Raw genomic sequence first — 19658 nt, 5'->3', positions numbered from 1 at the left:
TACAAACATATAAAATTGCTTTGGGCGAATCAAAATGCATTGCTTATCGGTGGAGAAGAGAGATAAATGTGTCTTTGCTGGCATTGAGTGCATATGTCCAAGTGACAAAAACAAAAATAAAACTCCAAACTCCTCGCCAGCGTTGTCTAGAAACTTGGATACTTTGAGATGACATTATGTACCGTTGTTTGCACAGAAACTGAACTGACGCTCGCGTCAGCCTATGGCTTTCCGAGATGTCTTGGTCCTCGGAAGATGGATGATATTCGATATCCACCCTCTTCGGACTTCTTTCCTCGGACTCTCACTCTCTTCATCTCCATGACCTACGCCAACAGAACCCTCCTCTCGCCCACCGTCCCCCTCTCCCTTCTCCAACCACCCCACCGTTCCCCGACCCAACTCCTCTGCCCGTCCGTCTCCTCCTCCTCGAGCGTCCTCTCCCCGTCCCCAAAGATGGGCTTGGCGACGTAATCGTAACTTGCCCAGACGATATTAAACAGCACCGTCGTCCCTGCCACGACCCACTTGGGCGCCCTGCCCTTCTCGTCACTGAACAACCGACCCCCAAACATGGCTGTTACGACCCAGGGCACCCAGAAGCTGAGGAAGAGTACCTGGCCGAGTTTCTGGAGGCAGGTGGTTGCGGTGTAGGGCCGGAGGGATTGAAGGTAGGCTTGGTAGTCTTGGGGGAGGTCGTGTTCTGCTGCGCCGGTGGTGAGGAGGGAGAGGTAGCGGGGGGAGGGCTGGGCGTAGTTTGCTTGCGGGCGGCGGACGGGGAGGAGGAATTTTTGGATCCAAGAGGGGGGTTTAGGCTTGGGGCATTTGTCACCGTCACCGTCGTCATTGTTGGTGGGGCTGCGATCGTCTTCTTTCGGGGGCTTATCTGGAATATCGGGGAGGCGTGGGGCATAGAGCGTTCTCGCGAGGAACGGTCTGGGAGGGACGGGAATGTCGGGTTTTTCTGGGACGCCGATCGTGGCTGGCAAGGGGAAACACGGCACGAGAATGTCGTGGTAGCTTGCGCCGCCGCCTTCGGTGGTGATGATTTTGGCGTAGTCTTCTGCCGTTACTTCGTAGACTACGCCGACGAGGCCTTTGGTCCAGTTGATTGGTCCGCGCTGTCGATTGCTGAAAGAGAAAGGGGGCATCTTTGGGGGGTCAGGGAGGTCGGGCATGTCAGGGACTTTGGGGGGCAGTTTTGGAGGTTCTGGGAGTTTACGCAGGGCGGTGTTGGCGAAACATGGTTCGCGATATGGGAGACCGGGCAGGTCAAAGGTTAGGTCGAGAGAAGGGGCGGATACGTTGATTTGGCTTATGGGACGGATGCCGCGCATGCCCAGGAAGGTCTTTGAGCACATGTTGGAGCCATAGGCGAGGTAGAGGACAGTATTGGATTTGGAGGGCTCATGGTGGGCGTTTCTGGTGAGGATTGGCTCGGTCGGGAAGGGCTCGCCGGTTGTGGGCACGGCATCGGCTTCGAGGAGACGGGTGGCCGGCGTGGGTGGGATTGAGGAGATGGGAGGATATGTTGGCTTGGATGGTCTGGCAGCCCAGGACCAGAGGACTTGGACATGTTTCAAACTCCAGAGAGCGGTGTCTTCTTTGGTTTCCGGATTCGATGGCGCAAGTGGGCCTGTGGCTGTTGAGGCTGCTTTTGGAGACATGTTGGTGGTTTTACACAACAGTTAATTACCTGTTTGGGTGGTTGACGGATGGCGCAATTCACACTGGTGATGGCAAACCAAGCACTGGGTGGTTTATATAAGAACTGTCTCGCTGTCCCGTCCCCTGCCGACCCAGGCTTTCCGGAAGCTATTGGAGTTGCACAGCGGTGCCCACGTAATTGGCAGGGATCTTCGGGGCCGGGATTTGTGGGGGTTTGGTGCCATTTCCACTGAAGGTTCATCCGTTGTCCGCTACCCTATTTTCTGGAGTTCGGGTTTAGCCCAACTCCGAGTAACACGATGACAAAGCATCAGTTTGGAGGCTCGGAGACTTTGTCGCCGTATTTTCAAATCTTCGGGAGGATTATCAGGTTGACAGCCGTACGTATTTGTACCTGTGGCTGTTGAAGCACCGTGAGCTCCTGGTCCTTACCAAATCTGTGGCAGTTAGCTCCTCAAATCCGGGATTTTCTGCATGCTCTTAATGAACGTCCAGCTTTAACCACCTTTCACCAGCTCCAACAACTTCCTACTCTACCATGACTAAGGCATTGAGAAATAGATTCAGACTTTCTTAGAAAATCCGGGTCTGTCAATATCTGGCAGTCACGTGGCGAGGTTGAATCAATGAGTCGGTAGCAATATCTTTAACATACTCTCGATTAACAATGATCCGGACAAAGCCTTGGTACTATCGGTGCTTATCCCCGGAAAGTTCGATTCTGCAACTTCATGACTTTTTGGCTAACTCGGTCAATTATAGATGCTAGATATCGACAATTTTCTTTAGAATCCCAGCACTGTCTAATGTACCCCAACCCATTCCTCGCCCCCTAAGAGCGAATGACACAAAAGGGACATACCAGGGGGCTGACATGGGGAAGACTGTGGCGAAGTATCTTTATACTACCACCCTGCCCACAAATTAATCGAGACACCAAACCACCCAAATCGCAGTCACTTACACAGGAACCTCCAATTGTAACCAACCGTATTTTAACCGTCCTGTGGCCAAAGGCCTCCGAATTTTGAACAGGAGTAGGCCTGTGGCACTATACCCTTAAAATATTTTCCTAGGCTCTTAGAGAGTGTGGTTGGGGAGGAGGACGTGTGAAGAGGGGGTCTTTATTTGGTGTCTCAATTATTTTGTGGGCAGGGTGACTACTTCGTGTTCTACTGTTAAAATGTTTGCTGTCGTAGGCAGCTTTTCTTTTTTGATGAAACCTCCCCTGACCTCTTGGGGCCCAGTTCATCACTATCACAAATTCATGCACAAGCCTCAACAGTACGTCCAGCAGCATGTGGTTTACTACTTCCCCTTCTATTTGGCTGAACTGAAGTAACCCGACCTACCCCATAAACTCGAAATCCCGTTTGAAGAAAACACTTGCTGGTCCTCTAAACGCCTTCGCTCATAAGTGTAAAATCTGGGTGAAAAGCCACAACTCCATCCCAACCAAGCTCCACAGGATACCAATCCCAATCTTTTGCCTTCAGCCACAAAACTCCAAGTTTTCCACCCTAACCATGAATCATTTATTATGAAACTTCATGGCAGGAAACCCTTAGGCGAAAGCCTCGCAAACTCAGAGTGGTCCACCAGCACCGAGGAAGAATGGCAGATATCGCAAGACTGGCAGCTCAGCATCGACATCTTTGTCTTGCTTGTTGTCGGGAGTACCTGTAACTTGCGCGTCATCGGTGTTTGGGCGAGACTGGACTTTGTTCCGCAACGAGCTCTTGACTTTGGCGGAATGTGAGTCGACGTTGCCTCCTTTCTCGACTGATTTGAGCGTCTCAAAGGTGATGTACTGGGACGTGGTGGAGAAAGAAGACCTTTGTGGTGTAGATGATCCCCCGCCGGTCGGTGACTCATAATGATATGACAAGAGTTACTTCGGGACCCTGAGGCGGCGAACAGGGACTTTGGCCGGGAGTGGTGATACGAGAAGACGAGCAGATGCCTGTTGAGGAGGAGGCGGAGGTCTGGTAGACACACCAGAATAGTCGATGTTCCACACCTGGCTTTTATTGATGGGAGAGTAGACCTTCAAGTGGAAGACATTGTCCTGGGAATTGGGCACCAAAAGTTCCTTCGCTTTCCACTCTTTCCATCTCTTGACATCGTCAAAACCCATGTTAACACAGTTGAGTCTTCTAACGTTGGGAAGAGAGGTGACTGGTTAGTTGCTCGCTGGGCGGATGGCCGAAAGGGCACTGCGAGAGAGGAACGTAGGTGACATTTCGATGGTAGTTTGATGAATGGATCGTTTCTGTATCGTGATTTGGGTCATTCAGTGCTAACGGTGAAGACGGTGATTGAATGGGGAGGGGAAGGATGGGCTTGCCAAGTGGCAGAGAGAAGAAGACACACTTTATAGTACTTTCAGACTGAGGAGCCTGGCTGTGAGCCTGATTCATTTGGGGCTTTGCTGGGAGCAACTTGAATCTGCAGTGAACATGGCTGTTGCTCCAATTGAAGCTATTCGTCAGGATCAGTTGAATAGCACCGATGAGGGAATGGGAGCAACACATACAGTTAGCTGCTCCAGAATGCCTCCCCAAGACGCTCCCAAAGACCCGCATCACGTGTGAATACACATCTTCACCTCCGTAAAATGAATGAGTGAATAAAAAACCGACGAGGCGCACAGTATGGCTGCTGGGACCGTGAAGGCGAGAGTCCAATACCATTCATTCCCTGGAGTTCCCAGTCAAGCCCAGTCACCGCAAATGATAGCTATGTGGTGTCCTGTAGATGAACAATAGGGTTATAGCCTTCATACCTATATTGATACTCTCAATCCCATCTCTAGGTAGCCAAACATTGTGTTTTGGCTTTTCGTCCGACTAGAACTGTTTGTTGCTGGGAGTCAGACAGGTTCCTATGAGAAGAGGCTTACGCCTTCATGATTAGGGCACACTTGACAGCTGCGCAAAGTTACCGGCGAAGTGTTGACACCGAGGCATGAGCCTGATAAGGTTTTGGATACGTTTGCCGTTTCATTCATTGCTGTTTCCCATCGACAAACAACAACAACCCTGGCTCTGGAGATTGCGTGCCTTCACGTTTGCGAGTCCAGCTCCGAATACCTTACACCAAATGATCCTCTCACGACTTTTGAATGTCCAGATTCCGAATAACAACCACATCTCTGATACTTCACATTCAAACGCTTGGTAGGTTCAGCCTCGCGACGTGGGCCGTGACGTGTGTTGTCTTCACAAGATTCACCCGGGCGGCCGATTTGTCTGATTCACCTGTCGCCATCCAGGCGTGGCACGGTCCTTGATCTCTGTCTGCAACTGCTTGGCATGCCAAGCGTGGGCAAGATCGCTTGGTGACGTCTTTCTGCTTGAGCATCTGAGCATCTGACAGTTGCGATCATTTTTGCGCTCGACTCCAGAACCTGAAGACTTGAGACTCGGGAGTAAAAAGATATCTGGAGGGAAGACGGAAATGTCCTTTTGCACGACGAGTACAAAGAAACCACCGGCCAGAGGAAGCCAGAAAGTGTTGGTGGAATTGCGGAAAGCCCCGCGCTGGAGACAAGACAGCATCGACAGGCGGCGGCCTGTGACGGGCATTTTGGCTAGCGCACTGCCACGATGGCTGGCCTTCAAAGGTGCGTGTAAGTCACCACAAAACTGCGGGGTCCTCTATAAGGTCGGTCCCGCAGCCCACACTGCCCGCACCCCGTCAAAACTTCGAGACTCGGTTCTACATCGCTTGTGATTTCTGCCTGCGCAATTCTTGCTCTCTGGCCAACCCCACAGTCCGCATTGACCTCGCGCTCTACACCGTATTCATTTGAAGATCGCGCTAGCATTGTCTGTTCGTATATAACAATCTGTAGTCGTTAACACCGCGCCGGAAGACCGAGGACCTCGCAGCCCCCGGCTACCTTTGACTGGTACACCCTACGCTTCAACGTGTCGCGACTCCTCTACCACACTCGCGCAACCCGTGAACAGCTTCTCCTCGACGGCGCTAGTGACATCTCTCTCGCCCTACCGGTATTACCCCCCTCATCGCTCCGTTCGCGAAGCCCCTCCCCGTGGCTGCCCTCCCACTCCTACCGCGGTTCAAGGACCTCCGGCCAGCCCCGCCGAACGGCGTCAACTTCACCTGACCCAGAATCTATTTCAACCACCTCTTCTCCGTCGCGCGGACCCCGTTCTTCCAGGATCATGGGATTCCGAAACAGCATGGCCAGGCGTTTCGGGGATACTGTGAGCAGAACTTCCCCTTCTTTATCAACATTTTCTCCCCCCAGTTCCCGGGTCACGGGGATGGCCAGTACAAAATCCAAGGCCCAAAAATTCCATCTCCGTCTCACAACCAACCCCCGCACCAAGAGCAGACAGGGCAGACAACCCGGGAAAGTCGAACCCAGGATCAAGAAGCCCGATATGTCTTCTCTTCGCACTGCTACGACCAAGGGCCGAAGCAGTGCGCGTGCGAGCAGTCCAGCTACTATCTCTCGATACTCTACCAGGACCTCACGGAGACTGACCAATGCACAGCTGGGATCGGGCTCAACCCAGTATCTATCATGTAAGTGCTTCTATCTTGCTCCCATCGTGGTGTGTTCTCCTGCTAACAATCCATCCCAACCAGACTATGACATCTGCCGTACGTTTTCCAAACTTTGCGACTTTTCGATCTCTTATGGCAAGCAAACCAGATCTAACTGAGGCTCTAGTGACGACTGAGGATGTTAGGTCCCTCCGAAACGACTGGCTGACAGATAATGTATGTATCTGCTGGCGCTGTTGTACTGGACCAAGCTAACATGATCGTAGAACATTGCCTTCTGGGAAGAGTACGTCTAGAGGGTGAAGAGGGTTCTGTTGAAGCTCCCAACAGTCACCAAGCTTCCCCCCTCCCCCCGAAACACCGCGTCTCTAACATGTGGTTTAGATGGCTCGAACGGGAGGTCCTCATCAAGTACCCCGAGGCGAAGATCGTCCTGCTTCGTCCCAGCATGACGTTCCTGATGATGCAATCAAGCGACGTCAGGAGTATAGCAAGCGCCCTGCCAAACTTCGACCAGATCACACATATCTTTCTTCCAGTCAACGACGCACGCGACAGCACCAGATCCGACCTCGGCTCTCACTGGTCGTTGCTCCTGGTGTCCAAAATCGATGGCGTTGCGTTTCACTACGACTCGCTGGGTGGCGCGAACTATTACGAAGCCCAAAAGTGCACCGATCGGCTAAGTAAGGTGTTGGGCCAGGCTCTACGATTTTACCAGATGAACGACTGCCCACAGCAGGAGAATAGCAGCGACTGCGGCGTCTACGTCTGTATTCTTATGAGGCATCTTCTAATCAAGAAGTTGCTCAACGCCAACGCTACTGAGAAGGTGTCAATGTCGATGGCCGGCAAAGCGGTCGACAGCCGCAGCGGTCGAAAAGAGATGATGAATATTATCGAAAGTCTGCGAAAAGAAGGCGAGAGAAGACGCAGTGCATCACCATTTCCATCCTCATCCACCCCGCCACGCATCGACTGATGGGTTGCCACCAAGCGTTCGATTGACGATTACAATCTGGCTCCAAACGGACCAAATAGAACAGAGGTTGAGATGAGGCGTTTATCGGATGCTATCACTAGACATCTTGGAGTTGAGCCCTATGGTTCCTTCTTGTAACTGTATTCAGCACAGCAGTCGGGTTTTGCCGCATGATTTGGGTCATTCACAGCATTTCCAGCGTTGGCAGCTCCATTCGAGCTGAAGATCAGCAGCAGTATTTTGGTATGAGAGTTGAGCCCTATCGCAACTGTTGGTTCTTGGTACGAAGTCATCATATTTTGAGGGCGGAACTCATGGAGGCAATGATTGCTGTTGAGGTGGAGGTATATTACCCGAGATGGCTTTCTGAGAGTAGTTGTTCTGGCTTTACATTGAAAGCATCACGACGATGGATCTGCAGTCCTGTGCCTCTACCTTCACAGAGGCGCTGGCTATCTACGAGGGAGAACAGGTGTTTAGGAGTTAGGCAGGCAGGACACGAGTACCCCTTTGTTTTTAAGGCGCGAGGGCAGGCTTTGAGCAATTGGAGATGAAAAATGGGAAGAAAGAGGGGTGCGGTTTGGGTAACATCATCTGGTTTATCTCGTTAATTGGAGAGGATGGAGGGGGGTTATGTCGCATTACGATACCCACATCACACAAAGCCAACATCTGCATCATCATTGTGCATGGTTATGTTTACAATTCTTCTAGACAGCACAACAGAAGTTCACGTTGGGCAATCTAGTGGACGGCTATTGTATACTCATATTGTCTCAACATTCGTCATTCTTGTCGTTATTACAGCAGTTTGAAGGGTATATACATAGATAAGAAAAACACACATGACGTGTAGCCATTATTTGCCAAGAAAAGCAGGATTCTGCTCCATAGTAGAAGAGATGAACCCCCTCAACGCCGCCCACCGATTCGAAGTCGCTGCCTCTTGCGCCGTTATCGCGGTCCCCTCTGTCTCCATCTTTGACTGCTCTTCCGCCTGTTTCTTGGCCGTGTTCTGGTTTATCGTCGCCGTGCTACTCGCGCTCGTCACAGTAGCCAACTGTGCCAGGTTATGCCCAAACCGGGACATCTCCCCCTTGACGACCCTCTCCTTCCTCTTTAGCGCCCCCGGCCTAGACTTTATACTTTTGTGTCTGACTTTCCCCTGCAGCGCCTGCTCGTTGTCTATTGCACCTTCGTCCTCCATCTCATCTTCAATGTCGTCAAGGACATCTCCGAGCGAGTCGAGAGTTGTCTTTAGCTGGGTCTTGGCTTTTTTGGCCTGGCGCTTCTTGTGGTTCTTGAGTGCTGTGGAGGAGGAGGGCTTGGTGATTTTGGAGACGAAGGAGGAGTGCTTAATTAGGCGCTTGTCGCGCTTGGAGTTGATGAAGGAGTCGGTTACGTGGTTGTCTTCGCGGTGGGTTTTGCGGGGGATGGTTGGGTCGGCGAGGCGGGCGAGGGCTTTTTGGCGGGCGGTGGGGCGCTTTCCTGGGACTGTGGGAGCCTGGGAGAGAATGTTAGGTTGGAGATAAGAAGGTATTGGTGGATTTGAGTTAAATACCATGGTTGTTTGGTGTGAGAGGTGGCCGACAAAAGTGTGCGAGAGGTGGCTTATCGCAATGCGTGACAAGTCGCAGTCGCAAAGCGACAGGGAGAGCATGGCAGTTTGGACTTTTTAGTGGGGCATGGGGGTTCACCGCCTTTGGTGGGTAGGGGTCGGCTTTTGACGAGCGCCAAGGCTGATCCTTCTTTTGGCGGGGGAGGGGCAAAGCTCAGCCCTATGGATTTTCGTCTGCTGGGGTGAAGTGGATTGGGTTTCTGAAAGTCGATCATATTGGTGATAGCGAATTTGTTCGTTAGTCTGTATGTTTCTAAGCGAGGGTTTCTACTGTATTAGAGTTCCTTGTCCCTGTGTAGGCAGAACAAGCATTTGAACACACAAACGGCAGGAGCTATCTGCTGGTGTATTTCGAGCTTCAGACCAAGAACCCGGCGTGTTCACAAACCGACATTATGCAGCACAATTCGAATGATGAACACCATTCAAATAGCGCAGCAACGAATGGGGAGCAGAACGGCTCCAGTCTACGGCTTACAGATGAGGAGTTTGATAGATACTCTCGTCAAATGATCGTCCCTGGAATGGGCAAAGATGGTATGACTATGTCCTAAGGGGGTACCCTGCCTTGGGCCGAGACTAACACGCAACAGCTCAACTTCGACTTATAAATTCCAAGGTCCTCATTATCGGCGCCGGTGGTCTCGGCTGTCCAGCAGCCCAATACATCGCAGGTGCTGGGATAGGAACCATCGGCATCATTGACGGCGATGTCGTCGAACCATCAAACCTCCATCGCCAAGTTGGTCATGCCACCTCTCGCATAGGCATGAAGAAAGTTGACAGTCTTATCACCCATCTAAGAGACCTCAACCCACTGCCGACCTATGTTCCTTACACCTATCCCATCTCCCACGAAAACGCAGCAGACATCATCACCCTCTACGACCTAGTCCTAGACTGCACCGACAACCCAGCAACCCGCTACCTCATCTCCGATGTCTGCGTTCTCCTCTGCAAACCTCTAATATCAGCCGCCTCTGTTCAAAAGTCCGGTCAACTGATCGTCCTAAACTGCCCACCCACACCCCAGGGAAAGATGGACAGGAAATACCCTCCTTGCTACCGTTGCTGCTTCCGCAAACCACCGCCAGCCAACACCCAGCTATCATGCGGAGAAGCAGGCATCATGGGCCCAGTAGTCGGTCTAATGGGTGTAGCCCAAGCAGGAGAAGCGATCAAGATTCTTGCCTCAGCTCTACACCTCCTCCAATCCGGTTCAGACACCACCACCGAAGACGACCCCCACAACTTAATCCAACCCACCCTCCTAATCTACTCCTACGACCTCAACGCCGCCCCAGGCCCCTACACCTTCCGCGCCCTGAAAATGGCCTCCCGCAAAAAGAACTGCTTCGCCTGCGGCGAGAACTCACCCCAGACTTTGACACTAGAGGGCATCAAATCCGGCAATCCGAATTACATCCAGTTCTGCGGGCTCCAAACACCCAAAGCCACCCTCCCTGCGCAGGATAGAATCACCGCATCTGCCTACCACGCAGCGAGAGAAGGTGGGCAATTGCAGAACCACATCCTTCTCGACACCAGGGAGAAGGAACATTTCTCCTTTGGAAGTATCGACGGTGCGGTGAACGTGCCCTTTGGGAAGCTACTCATGAAAGCGGCGACCATCAAGAGGGATGGTGGTGATGCTCAAGAGATCTTACCCCTGAAATCGGCAGAGGATCCCATATTTGTTGTATGTCGTCGAGGGCTGGACTCCCAAGAGGCAGTCGAGAAGCTCAAGGAGCTCGGAGTGGACCACGGGGGCAAGAGAAAGATTGTTGATATCATAGGAGGAATGAGGGCATGGAAGGACGAGGTCGATCCATCCTTTCCGTTCATATAGTGATAACATCACAGGAACGGCCAAATCTTGAATAAACTCAACTCATTTCGAATTGCTATGAATAAGAGGAGTCTGCTGTGTAACCGCTCTGGCAATGGTCCTTTTTTTCCACCTATGGTACACCTGACAAAATGCCATCCCTGAACACCGCTAAACAATGAGAATGAGAGCAGAGGCAGACCGATGGCTGAGTCCATAATTGTTCGCTCTCATGAAAGTAAGAATTCCTCCTGTTGTGAACTCGATACACACTATACTTTGCCACATGCCATACCGTCTTACTCAAGTTTCCTTTATACGCCAATCTTCTTCTTGTTGAACGCTCTCTGATCTCTCAACCACTGCCTGTAACCGGCAACACTGGAGATCTTCTCACCATAGAAATCGGGGACTGTTCCAATCTCATGTTAGCACCTGTCATCATCGCCAACTCAAAACATCATGAGATCACCATACCAGGATTCCTCGCCGAACTCGCCGTAGGATCAACCCGATTCTTCTTGATCCTCGCAAAGAACTGGCTCTCCTTCAGCGCCATCGGCGCCTTCCACTTGCTGTTCATCGCATTAAATACCACCGTTCCAACACTCGGCCCCACCAACCAACCCAGTGCGGCGAAACCCATAGTCATCAACCCCATCGTCATGAGCGGATCAAGCGGGATATTGCCCACAAGACTATCCGCCGCGCCGGATCCCAGCGCCATCGACCCCGCGAGACCAAACCCCAGCATGCCCAGCACACTAAAGCCTTGCTGCCATCTCCTCCTCGACTTGCGAAGCTTGAAGAAAGTCTCCCAGTTGAGAGCAGGCGTCTCGGGATGAGCAGCGATTTGAGCCTTGGAGGCCTTTGCCGCGGCGGCTGCGTCGACTTCGGCGTCGGTGCTGAGGCGGGAAGGGGTGGTGGAGAGGGTGCGGCGGGTAGTTGGTGGTGAAGTACGGAACTTGGCGAGGGGTTGTTGTGACATGGAGGAGAAGGGCGAGATCATGTTGAGGCCGGCGGAGTAAGGGCAGGCGGTGGTGGTGCGGAGGAGCATGGGCTGGAGACCGCTGGCAGAGCGGCCTGCGCCTGCGCGAAGCATGCTCGTTGCTGATGTGACGAGCATCTTGGGGATAAGATGTAAGTGACGTTGTTGTAATCTACTGGGTGGCTCGTGTTGTGGCCGTTCAAAGAGTGATATGTGTTGATTTTGAACAGGCAATTGCTCGAGTAGAAAGTGGCAGAACCTGGAAAGATTGAATGGAGAGTGGCCTCAACAGGCACGGTGACGCTGTGCGGTTCAAGATACTGTCATGGAAGGCTACTGAACAAGAGCTCTTGTGGAGAACTGGAGCTAGGTTTTTGCGAGCCTCAGGCGCTAATTCCAGTCTTGGCAAGGAATGGTGATAAGCGATAACAGTGGAGGGGCGGGCTGGTGCTTGTAAGTCTACAGCCCTTTCCTTGCATTGCTTCCTGTAATTGCTCAACTCTAGTCGTTCTGCTGATTTAGAGAAGGAGCGACTTATAAGCAACTAAGTTATGGCAATTGCGTGCATATCTTATTGTGGCTGTTGACACTCCCATCTTGAGGAGCCAGAACGTTCTAGAGGCAAGGATCTACCTACCTACCACCCACCAAGGTTCTCAGATCCCATGGAACTCCTCCAGCCCACCAGACAAAAGAGACAGACAGAAGCACTGGAAAAGAAACAATAGGACTTTGACCTCACATATCAGACTATACACCTAACATCGAGAATGATCCTGTATTTGCTGGACCATTGACTCAGTCCATGGTTCCCAATGCAGTGTCTACTTTCCTCATCGGTCCGTAATTTATCCAGTCGTCGCGAGCTTGGGACAGCGCCTCGACAGCTCATAGCGATCAATGCCACGCCAACCTTACCAGGCACCCTGAATTGGGCAACTCTCATCATATGCCAGTCAGGCGCAACAGGTCCTCTCCTTAAAGTCCAGTTCAGGTCACCAACTCTCTACATTTTCGAACCCTCATTTGACAAACTCAGGCTCAGACTGGATGTTCCAGCAATTCCAGGCGCAGTTTCGCGATCTCTCGTACGCGTCGCAAAGTCGCGACTTTACGCCCCACCACCTTTCCTCAAGGTCTCGACCTACCCGCCTATGTCCTCTACTTCCAGCTTTCCCTCCTCCAGAACAAAGAGATAATCATGGAGGAAGACGAATCTCCCACCCGTCGCAAAGCGGCGATCGAGATCCCTCTCCGGTCAGAGCGAAAGTATGTCCCCGGCTCAGGGCCCGCCCCCCCTCAGATCTCGCTCCTTCCTGTTCACGACTCGACCGGTTACATAATCGACCAGTTTGTCCTTCCCACGGATCAGGACATGAAGCCAGATTCTCGCCGTCTACTTCACTATCACATTGGCTTCACCGACCTGCCTGCGGCGAAGCTACTTGTGCCTTGCCACAAGGTGCTCGACTACATCTCCCCGCGCGAGCTCGAGGAGTGGGAGTCCCGCAATTTTGAGAGACTCGACGCACAGAGAAAGACAGCAGAGTTGGCTCTGAAAGAGAAAAAAATGGCAAAGAAGAAGGCCGCCGAGGCCGCCGCCATTGCTGAAGGCAAACGACCAGTCGGCAGACCCCCCAAAACCAAACCCCGCGACTCTCGCTCGCCCGCTTCGACCACCCAAGCGAGTGAAGCCCTCACCATGGTAGAGCAGGTAGCTGGACCGTCTCTTTCAACACCGAAGAAGAGAAAACTGAGCATGGCATTGGAGAGGGAGGACACGGTTAGTGACGTGGAGTCCGACGAAGCCGCCATCCAAAGACAACTGCATCCAGATTTTGTGAATGATCAAGAGTGGCAGCTCCGCGACGCGGAAGAGGGTCAATGGGCCGGAAAGTCTGAAGCAGAGCCAATCGGTCAGTCTGGTCTACCTTCCTTCGAAACATCAGGTGCCGAGACATCGCAAGCCAGCAGTTTGGCACCATCCCGGCGAGGTGTGCTACCTCCTCTCTCACAGCCATTGCCACCTGGACGGAAAGAGACGCCCATCCCCCCACCAAATCTCAATTTGCATTCTCTCCCATCGAAGGCCAAAACAGGCGTCACGGCGATTCCTAGACCGAAACAAACGCCCATTCCTCCTCCTATTCCAGGACAGACATCAGGTCTTTCTACTAAACCTAAACACAAACCTGCAGCTCCGGCACAGACGTGCCCAGCTATTCCTGGAAACATTCACCCGGTTTTCGCTGCGGCTTTTGGCGCACGCACCGAAGCAAAGGTTGGGTCTCGGAACGGTGCGGCAGATCCCAAGACACCCAAGTCAACTCCTGCTAAATCACATGGAACGCAGCAGTCGAAGACGTCTACTCCAGCTCGGCGAGCTGAGCCGCTCAAGATCGCCCAATGGACCCCAGTGGCCGTGAGCCGGGGTCGTTTCAGCCGAACTACCCCCGGCTCCTCCTCCACCGCATCGGTATCCCAAGATCAAACCCAAGAGACTGGATCCCAGAAAAGCGAAAAGAAGGCGCCTAAACCAAGGAAGCGAAAGGCACCAGCATCACAGGAAGAGGTCTACGATGTTAAGGAGCTCCTAGACGACCGGTGGATCACCGAGGAAGGAAAGAAGACACACAAATACCTCGTCCTCTGGGCGGGTCAGTGGCCGGAAGGCCAGAATCCCACTTGGGAGCCGGCGGACAACATTGAGGATAAGGAGCTCATCCGCCAGTATCACGAGAAGAAAGCCTTGGGCATAGTGAGGCCGCCTCCTAAGAAGATGCAAAAGACTTTGCGTTCTTATATCCTGACGGGGAAGCAGTACAGCTCCGTTGCTGAAGCTTTTGAGGACGGTCTCGACGTGGTAGAACCCAGAAATCATCAGGGGAACGATGAGGAGGATGTGAACATGGACAAGGAGGAGTTCCTCAAGGTGGTGGATAATCTCCATCCGCAGTATGCGAAGAGCTTGAGCTTTCATGTCAAGAAGGAGAAGGAGGGAGGGGGTGCGAGTGGCAAGGTGGTCGACGCATCGTTCTCGGCGTTTGATGCCAGTCTTGCTCGGTATCAACAGAGCTTTAATGGTGCGCCTCGTGGAGCTTTTTAGATGGGCCGACGGCATTCATACGGGCAGAGTTATTCGGTCTTTGGCCTTGGTGATACCTTGGTGGAGGTTTTGGTCCGAGAGGTTTACCTGATTGGCAGGGTACGCTCTGGTGGATGGTTCCGTTTGCGACAAGGCGGTTCCCTCGCGATGACAAGTTGGGTTTCCTCACGACGACAAGCCGGGTTTCCTTACGACAAGCTGCTGCCCTTACACACCCCAACATTAAATATTCAGCGGCGTTGGCAAACGAACTGCGCTCATTCCCAAGAGCTTCATGTACCATAGTATAGCAATAGTCACGTTGCTTTGATGACGGAGACGAGCGGGAGGAAGGGACACGTCCATTATATACCTAGCTCTCTGGCATCCAGCGCATCATATATTACGGGAGAACCGGCATTCCATTTCCATCTAGTTTTGGCCGGGCAGCCACGCTCTTGGAGGCAGTAAATACAATTTATATGCGCCCAACTACCGAACTATTGGGTATGTGAGGTGATTGAAGGGGGTTGGGTGATATATTGTGATGACATTGGCTTTGTTTATCCCGAGAGTGAGAATAAGCCACGCCTTGTTTGTCCAATCCGCGATGAACGAAGTATTCCGCTGTCTCTTGGCTGAGAGGGCATTACGAGGCTGTTTCGGTGAGTTGGTTAGACCCCCTACGCCCGCCGCCCGGTGGAACAATTTGGCATGTAAAACTCGCTGCTGACCACCCCCACGAAAGGGTGACTTGTGGCTGGGATTTTCTTCGAGAAGGATCCCAGAGCGGTGGGTAGGATTTATGTGGCGTTGCCTAGGTTTTCTTCGGGCATACAGCGGTAGAGGAAGAAAACAAAATATCTGGACTGGGTTGGGGGTTGTGCTTAGCAATACACACCATGCAGAGGAGGGCATATCAGTGCTGGCACGACAATGGGGGTATTCGAATGGCCGTGTGGGATTGTATGAACCAGAGGTGGGCAGTATCCCCGTTTCTTACGAGCGAGCTGAGGATATGGCGGTGAGGCCTAAAGCTGAGAGTGTTTGCAAATCGTTCATGATAAGGCTGGGAATGGGATGTAATCAGAGATTGTGGTTGGATGAGACGAACTTGTATGAGTGAGCCAGGTTCCACTTGGATGGGAGAAAAAGAGCACTTTGAAACTTTGTTCATCCCTCGCTAACAATCTGACCTGCATTGATCTTCAAGCCACGTTCACTCCGGTCGGGTCGGGCGTATGTATGCCGATACCTATACATGGATGTACATGTACATGGGCGGATTGAAAGCGGCTGAGTGGGATGGAATATGCATACGCCATGATGATGCGGACCAGCGTGGGGGGTCGCTCATGCTGAAGCGATACAGGCTTTGTGCGTACCTTGGCCACAGGTGAAATTCGCATGTGAGGCAAGTACTTGAGCGACCTCGGAGACTCGAGAAGTGAAGATCAACCGCCATCATTTGGGAGAACCATGGCGTGGGATTTTGAGGTTGACCGACATAAAGGCGGGCGTTACCATCGTGGGATTCAGGATTGGGGGGTCACAGGTTTTTGTGTTGCCTGCTTTTACTCTTGTACTTGGGTCGGGAGAGGCTCTGCTTGAGGGGGGTTGAAGTTGTGGAACATGGGTGAACTGGGACGAGGCAATCACGTTATTAGGCGTCAAGGTGGGTCAGTTGCTTTGAGGCGTACAAAGCCAGGAAGCCAGGAAGCCAGGTTGGAGGTGTTGTGGGCTAATTTTAAAGTCCGAGCCAGAAGAGAAGTTGTCAAAGAAAATAATTCATTCAGCAAAGCAAAGCCCTTGCTTGTGATCTACAGGTTGATTTGAACTCCTGATAACTCTATACAAAAATTTCCGAGTACCCTTCCTTTGTCTAGCAGACCCCAATAGCAAATCCTTTTGATAACCATTATCTCCCAAGTCCCCTTCTTGCAATCCAGCCCTGGGCCCTAGTGAAAAGTCATTAAAATCTGTAAAATGCGTCGAGTTTCTTCTCCAAACTAAGCGGTAGCCTCTGCAACAAGTCGCTGCTCAATCTCCAACACTCCAGCCATGCCTTGCTGAATCTCCTTGACCGCATCACCATCCTGCGCCAACGATTTGAATGGCAGCCGTGGCTCCACGCAAGCCAACTCTCCTTGACCGTGGAAGTATGGCATCGCAGCCTTAACACCAACGAACCCGTAGCGGATGGCAAGCCAGTCACCCCTGGCAACCTCATGTTGGAGATCTCTTGCCTCAGCCAGTTTCCCTTGCTCGAAAAGCTCCCCAATCCTCACACAGGCTCTGGGGGCAAGGTTGGCAAAGCCACTGATTGTTCCATGAGCACCAACGACCAAGCCTTGGAGAACAAAGTCGGCACTGCCACCAGCAACAAAAAAGTCGTGCTTGCCGTTGCGAACCTTTGGTGTATCAACAACGAGGCGGGCGAGCTTTCCAGTGTTTCCACACGTCAGCTTGACACCGACAACACGAGGGTGCGCGGCAATGCGGAGGATGGTGTCGGAATCAAGGTCGACTCCGTTGGCCGCGCCGGGAAAGTTGTAGACAAGCAGCGGGATGGGAGACTTGGACGCAACGCTGTGAAAGAAGTCGACAATGATGTCCTTGTTGAGAATCCCAGCGTAGTAGCCTGGTGGGAGAACGAGGGCATGTGTGGCCCCGGCTTCCTTCGACTCTTGACACAGCTCAACGGTTTCTCGGATGGACTGGGCGCAGCAGCCAGCAATGATGGGCATTTGAGCATGGTCTGATTCGTGTCTGACGGCGTCGGCCACCGCCTTGATCACAGACTTGCGTTCTTGACGGGACATGTGGACTGCTTCGCCGTTGGAGCCGTGGACCACCAGCCCACTTACACCGGCGGCGAGCAAGCGTGCCGTGTGTCGTTGCGTCGCGGGAATGTCAACCTCGTCGTCAGGCGTAAAGAAGGCCAGCATGGGTACGTAGACGCCATTGGGAAGTCTTCCTAGTTGGCTCTGCTCGTCGAAGGTGTCTGATGGAAGGTGGGTCGGCGTGACGGGCATGCCGAAGTTTGTTGAAGGCTCCATTGTTGATCTATGGGACAGAATATCAGGCCTGGGAATAGACTTGACTGATAGTATGAGTTGGCTTCGAGTGCCTGATGCAGGTTTTGGTGGTAAGAGTTTGAGAGGGTAGTGATATAGCAATAGTGTAACTGGCGAATGGGCACAAGAGATGGTGGTGGTGGAGGAAGGGAAAGGTTGAGTCTCGGGTACTTATACCACAACGCTTGATCAGGGTGGAGCAAAAGTGATCCAAGTTGAAGTCAGGTGGACAACCAGGAAAGGAATGACGGGGAAGATATACGGACCTGAAGGAACACAGCCTAAGCCGTAGGCATTGAGGCATCCCTGCCGGCCCGATCTTCTCGGAAGGCGAGCCCCCTGGCAAGACAAGGACATCTGAGGCTCTAGCAATGATGATAGACCCAGGGGTGCCTCTTGCCAAGAGTGTGGTCCTTGTCTAGCATCTTTGCCTCGCGTGGGGGCGCCAAAGAGTCGGGATGCCGAGCATGACTGATGGGGGCTTCACCACAGACAAGAAGCGGCTAGCCATGCGGAAGTGACACCGGAGCCGGATCATGGCTTGCGTGGCATGCACACCGAAGATGCCACGCCTACCGACTGGTCAGTTTTGCCCTACCCAGAAAAGCGTCCCAAGGCATCTGGAATTTCCTCCAGAACCAGTCGTTGAGCAGACACAGCTGTAGGTGGTTGCGTTTCCCAGTATCAGCCGGGCAAAGACAGCGGTGAGATACACCGCATACATGGGTGCCGGGTAACCTGGTCCCGATCAGGGCAATAGCTGGAACGAATATGATCTCGTGATGGCACCTCTGGTCAAACTAAACACCATGCTGTGGCCATGATCCCATCAGGTAATGCACCCGTCACCTTTCCCATTCTATGTGTCAGTAGGCTGTTTGTATCGCCTAACGACAAACTACCCGTTGGCTGGAAGGGTAGCACGGCAAATCCAGTTTGGGGACACAAAGTTCGGGAAAAATGCTCGTCTCCAAAACCACGGGAGTGCAAGTCGACGGACCCAAAGCCCCAAAGATGTGCAGTGTTACAGTGGGGTGACCCCCAACATTCGGGCAACGAGCTTGGCGCCCCCGATGTCAAAGACCATTGGCGGCATGGCTCTGTCAGGGGCAAATCCCCAAAATTCCAAGTCGTGACCATTCTCATCAACGCCACCCCTCCCTCCCTCACAAGGAGGACGGCATCGGGGCTTCCAATTGATCAATGAAAACCACCCGGTTTTCGCTCGGTCAGAAGCCAACAATCTCACTCGGTTTCGTCATCCAGGCATGTTTTTTTATTTTATTTTTTTATTTTTATTTTTTTATCCCCCGCTCTGTCATCCAACACCTCACACCCATCGCACATCATAAAGCCACACCGCTTCCCCATGTCTGATGAAGATGATGGAGAAGCAAGGGCATTTCGGGCTGTTCTCGCCCGAGCCTCCTTGCTTCTTTCTCCTGAGCCAGAGCCAGGAATATCTCCCAGATCCACCCCCACACGCTTTAACCTCAAAATCATTGATCGATCGCCTTCGCGTCTTCCAACAAGTTGTCGTGTTCTCGTCGCTCTTTTTCCCGATCCTCTGTCCATCATTCCTTTGTCCTCCTCCTGCTCCCTTCCCCTTAAACCCCAATTAATTGGCAGCCAGGTTCCCTTGCCTGCTTGCATCGAGCAAGTCTCACGTGAGGCCCCCGCCTTGTCCCCCGTTCGCGTGGGGGTTCCCCAGATTTCCTCAACTCGCTACCAAGCCGCTATTGGTTCCCCAAGAACGATGCTGGCCGGGGTGCTGAGCTCCAACTGAAAGTGGCTCCGGGCACGGCTCTAGACGTTCTGGAATTTCCAACACGTTTCTCGCGTTCCCATTGGCTCTTGTCCTGGCCTTGTGATG

At 52.6% G+C, this 19658-nt stretch overlaps 7 protein-coding genes across 7 annotated transcripts; 3 read left to right on the top strand and 4 right to left on the bottom strand.

Moving 5' to 3' along the window:
* Positions 1-326: 326 nt before the first annotated feature.
* Positions 327-1667, bottom strand: QC762_106180 (uncharacterized protein; the record flags this gene model as incomplete). The annotated part of the gene is made up of 1 exon (XM_062885013.1): positions 327-1667. One exon carries the CDS (start codon positions 1665-1667, stop codon positions 327-329), a length of 1341 nt encoding a protein of 446 aa, XP_062747941.1.
* A 3050-nt stretch (positions 1668-4717) lies between these two features.
* QC762_106170 (uncharacterized protein) lies at positions 4718-8006 on the top strand. The gene is made up of 5 exons (XM_062885012.1): positions 4718-6225; positions 6289-6303; positions 6374-6423; positions 6474-6493; positions 6592-8006. Exons 1-5 carry the CDS (start codon positions 5859-5861, stop codon positions 7187-7189), a joined length of 1050 nt encoding a protein of 349 aa, XP_062747940.1. The 5' UTR covers positions 4718-5858; the 3' UTR covers positions 7190-8006.
* QC762_106160 (uncharacterized protein) lies at positions 8006-8849 on the bottom strand (the record flags this gene model as incomplete). The annotated part of the gene is made up of 2 exons (XM_062885011.1): positions 8006-8693; positions 8751-8849. 2 exons carry the CDS (start codon positions 8847-8849, stop codon positions 8049-8051), a joined length of 744 nt encoding a protein of 247 aa, XP_062747939.1. The 3' UTR covers positions 8006-8048.
* A 353-nt stretch (positions 8850-9202) lies between these two features.
* On the top strand, positions 9203-10612 carry QC762_106150 (uncharacterized protein; the record flags this gene model as incomplete). Its single annotated transcript, XM_062885010.1, has 3 exons — positions 9203-9344; positions 9401-10506; positions 10607-10612. The coding sequence occupies 3 exons, from the start codon at positions 9203-9205 to the stop codon at positions 10610-10612; spliced, it is 1254 nt and encodes a 417-aa protein (XP_062747938.1).
* A 194-nt stretch (positions 10613-10806) lies between these two features.
* PAM17 (TIM23 complex component) lies at positions 10807-12150 on the bottom strand. Its single transcript, XM_062885009.1, has 2 exons — positions 11113-12150; positions 10807-11047 (listed from the first exon to the last, which is right to left on the bottom strand). The coding sequence occupies exons 1-2, from the start codon at positions 11759-11761 to the stop codon at positions 10950-10952; spliced, it is 747 nt and encodes a 248-aa protein (XP_062747937.1). The 5' UTR covers positions 11762-12150; the 3' UTR covers positions 10807-10949.
* Positions 12151-12824: 674 nt separating this feature from the next.
* On the top strand, positions 12825-14729 carry QC762_106130 (uncharacterized protein; the record flags this gene model as incomplete). The annotated part of the gene is made up of 1 exon (XM_062885008.1): positions 12825-14729. One exon carries the CDS (start codon positions 12825-12827, stop codon positions 14727-14729), a length of 1905 nt encoding a protein of 634 aa, XP_062747936.1.
* A 1988-nt stretch (positions 14730-16717) lies between these two features.
* Positions 16718-17767, bottom strand: QC762_106120 (uncharacterized protein; the record flags this gene model as incomplete). Its single annotated transcript, XM_062885007.1, has 1 exon — positions 16718-17767. The coding sequence occupies one exon, from the start codon at positions 17765-17767 to the stop codon at positions 16718-16720; it is 1050 nt and encodes a 349-aa protein (XP_062747935.1).
* Between the last annotated feature and the right edge of the window lie 1891 nt (positions 17768-19658).

Source organism: Podospora pseudocomata (assembly GCF_035222375.1).
Source record: "Podospora pseudocomata strain CBS 415.72m chromosome 1 map unlocalized CBS415.72m_1, whole genome shotgun sequence".
Taxonomy (NCBI): Eukaryota; Fungi; Ascomycota; class Sordariomycetes; order Sordariales; family Podosporaceae; genus Podospora; species Podospora pseudocomata.
This window is presented reverse-complemented; position numbering and strand designations above follow the sequence as displayed.